Source organism: Monoraphidium neglectum, assembly GCF_000611645.1.
Source record: "Monoraphidium neglectum strain SAG 48.87 unplaced genomic scaffold scaffold00522, whole genome shotgun sequence".
Classification (NCBI taxonomy): domain Eukaryota; kingdom Viridiplantae; phylum Chlorophyta; class Chlorophyceae; order Sphaeropleales; family Selenastraceae; genus Monoraphidium; species Monoraphidium neglectum.
The window spans coordinates 3,148-7,840 of record NW_014013106.1 but is presented as its reverse complement, the minus strand read 5'-3'; the positions used below and the strand labels follow the sequence as shown (position 1 = coordinate 7,840).

Below are 4,693 nucleotides of genomic sequence, written 5' to 3'. Positions count from 1 at the left end.
ACCTGTTGCTCAACCAGCATCCGGCGCACTGGCCCCGAGGCACTTGCTCATCTGCTGTTCAGTTGACCGCGACCAATCCCCATCCTGCGCTCCCTTCCTCTGTTGAGCCTGCCTCGCCTTCATCAAGCATGCCTTTGCTCTCTTCTCCTGCCAGGTAACATGCCGGCCAACTGTTGCTCAGGATCGTTGGCGCGGCGCACGTGCATGAAGTCGAAGCGATGCAGATATGTCGCCATCTGTCACTATGCGTTTACAGGATCAGGCAATCCCTGCGCCAGAAGCCCAGCAATCGCCCGCACAAGCCCCTTCAAGTTAGGCAGTACCAGCCTACTCCAAGAATATCAATCGCTGCCCCCCAGCAAGCACTGCCGCTGTGCTCAACGCCCCGGCCTCGCCACCGCAGCCGCCGGCCACAGCGGCTGCGACAGTTTGAACGCCTCCAGCTCCCCCTCCCCGACCTCAAATTCAAACCGCACCTCCCCCGTGCCGCCGGCCTCCGCAATACCTGCCGCCTTCGCGCCCTCGCCGTCTGCCCCCACCCCCGCCCCAGCCGCATCCACGGGGGCGCCGCCCCATATCTCCGTGCTGAGCTGGCGGTAACCAGGCGCGCCCTCGCTGAGGTGGCGGTCGTAGAACGCCAGGAGATCCTCCCTGGTGACCGCCGCCGCCGCATCCGCCTTGTGCTGGCGGCGCGCCCAGTCGAGGGAGCGGCGCTCGATGGGGCGCCAAGCGCGGGCGGTGGCGTCGCGCAGCGACTTGGGAGGCTCTAGGTAGCGGTCTTGGAGGGCCTGTTTTTGCATGAGGATCCACGGTGTGGGGTTGGAGGCGATGCACATGGGGTGACAGGTGCAAGGTGGGGCAATGCATAGTTAAAATCAAGCAGGCCGCGTGGCGAGACGAGGGGATGGTGGGGATGGCGCCGATGGTGTCTATGCCATGTGGCTTTCGACGCAGCCGAGGGCATGGGTGAGATGCGACTCGCGTGGGAAGCGTCCTGAGGGCGCGGAACAGGCGGGACAAGGTCCAGCCCGCAGAGTACTTCATCTGGCACTTGCGCCCCGCAAACCACCAGGAGAGCTTCACAGCAGCGCCCGCCCCTACCTTTGCCTGCAACAACATGACCACCACCACAAAGATCAAAACCTCAACACACAAAAGACTTCAAACCCCCATGCTACACCTGCAGACCCCACAGCAGATCCAATGCTCCCAATGCATAAAACATACCCCCACAAACCCACCCTCTTGTGGTTCTCCAGCTCCTCCTGGGGCATCCCCTCCAGCTGCCCCCGGAACGCAGCCAGCCACGCGCCTATCCTCTCTCCCAGCCCGGCCGGGTCCGTCCCCGGCGACTGCACGCGCACCGCCAGCGCGACCACGCGCTGCAGCGTCGACGCGTGCAGGCTGACGCTGTAGCCGAGGCGCTGGCGGGTGCGCAGCTCATGGAAGCAGGGGCGGGAGGCGGACTGGGTGAAGAGGTCGAGCAGCACGTGTTGGCGCACGTCGTCGGGGCCGATCTGGGGGCGGAGGTGCGCGCGCGCACGAGTGGCGTGCGTGCATGTGTGTAAGTGTGTGTGTGTGTGTGTGTGTGTAAGTGTGTGTGCGTGTGTGTGTGTGTGTGTGCGTGCGTATATACGGATGTGTGGACACACACACATCCTTTTGCTCGTCCACGTGTGTGCAATGGGGCACAGGCAGGGGGGACGGATATTATTCGACGCACAGCTGGTGCCGTCGATTCCACATGATTTCGCACGGTGCAAGCGCTGCGGCGGCGGCGCTCCGTCAACGCTCAGCTCTCAGCGCACACGGCCTTGCGGCCGCCGCATTTCTATCCCCCCAGCCCAGCCCCCCCCACCTGCAGGAGGTAGTAGATCGCGTGATTCTTGTTGGCCGGGTTGGGGTTGGCCGGGCGGTACATGACCGACACGCCCTGCCGGCCCCCCTCCAGCGCCCGCCCGCCGCCCACCCACGCCGCGTCCGCGCCCGGCACGCCGCCGGCGCTGCCCACCTGCTGCTGCTGCTGCTGCTGCTCCTGCTGCTGCTGCTGCTGTTTTGCCTGCTGCATCTCCGCCGTCGCCAGCGGCCGCCGCAGCCAGTCCCGCGCCTCGAGCGGCCACACGCTCGGGCTCAAATCGATCACCCGCCCGCGCGTCCACAGGCACGGGTGCAGCCCGCCCGGCCGCAGCGCGGACCGCGCGGCGCCGGCCAGGGCGACCGCCTCCTCGGCAGACAGATTCCCATACACCAGCATATCCAGGTGAAGCTGCCCCTCTGGACCGCAACCGCCGCCGCCGCCGTCGCCTGCCGCTGCAAAGGGCGCCAGCCGCCGCGCGGCGAGCAGCACATCGGTGGGCGTGGCGCGGGAGAGCGCGGCGAGCAGCTCCTCTACGTGGTGGTGGCGCGCCTGCAGGGCGTGCTCCGCCGCGTACTCGGCGTGCTGCCCCGGATTGTTGCGCCGCCAGTTTGTGAGCGCCTGGCGCAGGCGGCCGGCCATCGTGGGGAAGCGCTCCTCGACCTGGCGCAGAGACAGGCCTGGCGGGGCGGGGCGTGACAAGGGGTGGGACAGAGGGATGGGCTGTGTCTGACGTTTGCCGGCGGGCCGCAGCGTGCGCCGTGCAGCGGCCAGGTCCGTGCTACTTTGCGGGGTTGCCCGTCTCATGTCGGCGCCTGTGCACTCTCGACACACCAAACGTGACATCTTTGGAGGACGCGGCCCCATCCATTCAAAAACGCTCGGCCCCTCCCCGCCCCGGCTGTGAACGGCGCCGACAGCCGGCGCGCGCGCGCACCCGCCAGCGCGCCGAGCACGCGCGGCAGCAGCTCCGCGAGCACGTCCGGGAACCCGGACGCCGCCAGCTTGACGCCCGACTGCAGCGCCTCGAGCGAATAGTGGGTGCCCGCCGTCTCTGCAACATACACATCTGGAAGCAGCAGGTCCTCTACGATGCGCAGCAGCAGGCGGGTGGCGACGACGGCGGCAGGGGTCTCGTAGGCGGCGGGCGTCAGGAGGTGCAACTTAACATGGGCCTGCCGGTGTGGGCGCGAGGTCGGGGCTGAGTAATACATATGTACAAACACACATACATGAGGTTAGGATTTTGGGTGGAAGTTTATAGTCTGTGTGTGTGTGTGTGTATCACCGCAAAATCTAGCCTGAAGGGCTGCTGCCATGACAGTGTTGCTGCCGTCCGTGAAAAGTCGAGAGGCCTCCACAAGATGGGGTAGCCCCTGCACACAAGGCACCCGCCACCCTGCCCCCCACGAGCCCTTCCAGACCCTGCCGCCCCAGCAACGCATGCCGCCCCGCGTGCACGCGCCTTTGGTAGCCCAAAGCTGGTGTCCAGCTTGTGCCAGCAGGACAGCCCCGCCTCGTCCACCACCAGCGCCGGCGCCGCCCGCCAGTCCGGTGCCGCGCCGCGCGGCGCCCTGAGTGATAGGTCCCGCGGGATGCCCCAGCTCGCGCCCGGGAGGTGCAGCTCCCCCACCCGCGGCGGCCAGGGGCCAGGCGCCGCCGCGGCGCCGCCCTGCTCCTCCTCCTGCTGCTGCTGCCCCTGTTGCTGCTGCTCCTGCTGCTGCGGGCGCTCGGCATCGTGGGATACTGCCGAGGGCAGGCCGCCGGGCAGGCTGATGCTGCGCAGGCGCGGCATGTGCCCGCCCCCGTCCCCAGCAGTCCCCTCTTGGCCGGCGACTGCCGCGTCGCCGCCCGCCCCCGCCCCTGTCTGCCGCCGGCTGGCGCCGCCGTCGTCGGACGCCGCCAGGCCGGAGGCGCGCGGTGGCTTGCTAGCGGCAGCAGGGGTGACGCCAGCGTTGGCGTCGGCAGCGCAGTAAGCGGCAATCGCGTCTGCCATTTCTGGGTCCAAGGGGCTGATGCTGTAATCTGCGCCATACCATCTGCGATTCAGTTGTTGAAGGTGATGTACGGCATTAGTCAGGCGAACACGCGAGATGTGTAGTCAGCAGGCCTCCGAAAGCGCACCGCAGAGAAAATGCGCCCCACACATCTGCGCCCAGCAGCGCTTTCGCCGCACACGCCGTGCCCTCTGCCGCTGCCTCCCCCTTGACACGAGAGCCCATCCCTCTCTCGGCCCCACGACAGCCTCCAGCAACGGCGACCCCAAACCCCAGGAGCCCCTCTCATTAAACAGAACAAACGTTCCCCATAAGCTATGAACCTAGTATGCATGAATTGTCAACAGTTCACAGCAGTTTAAAACTCACCTCTCCTTGTTCGTCGCCGCGCCGACCCACCGCCTCGACGACCACGCCACCTGCGCGCGCCCCGGCTCCAGCAGCTCCACAAACCCCCTCGCCGCGCCCTCGTCGAACGCCCCGATCAGGGCGGGCCCCGCCAGCAGCGCCTCCGCTGGGTAGTAATGCAGGTTGTAGGCGGCGTCCCTGGCTGCTGAAAGAGGCTCAGGGGGGTCCCGCCAGTCGAAGCGGAGGGCCGCTAGGGCTGCTGCCTCCTGGTGGAGGGTCCGCAGGTCTTCCGTGCTGGCCGCGCGCAGGAGCTGCGGCGTGGGGTTGGGGGGGCGTGTCGAGCGGGGGCCGTGGGTGTGCCTGAGGGCGGCGGAGTTGACAAGTGTGTTGGCGTCTGGGTCCCTGCACCTCTGATGCAGGGGGTTGGCTGGCTGCCAGCCCTGCAAAATGCCACAGCAAAGCACACAGCTTTTGATGCACGGGCGAGCAAGAT

At 67.3% G+C, this 4,693-nt stretch overlaps 1 protein-coding gene across 1 annotated transcript in view; it reads right to left on the bottom strand.

Moving 5' to 3' along the window:
* Positions 1 to 377: 377 nt before the first annotated feature.
* The window catches only part of MNEG_3943 (insulysin), a gene marked incomplete at both ends in the record, with an annotated part of 6,848 nt that continues 2,532 nt past the window's right edge, over positions 378 to 4,693 (bottom strand). The window contains 6 exons of the mRNA XM_014047578.1: positions 378 to 788; positions 1,242 to 1,517; positions 1,859 to 2,535; positions 2,793 to 3,030; positions 3,489 to 3,894; positions 4,222 to 4,511. Of these exons, the coding sequence (XP_013903032.1) occupies positions 378 to 788; positions 1,242 to 1,517; positions 1,859 to 2,535; positions 2,793 to 3,030; positions 3,489 to 3,894; positions 4,222 to 4,511 (2,298 nt within the window). The remainder of the gene's footprint in view (positions 789 to 1,241; positions 1,518 to 1,858; positions 2,536 to 2,792; positions 3,031 to 3,488; positions 3,895 to 4,221; positions 4,512 to 4,693) is intronic.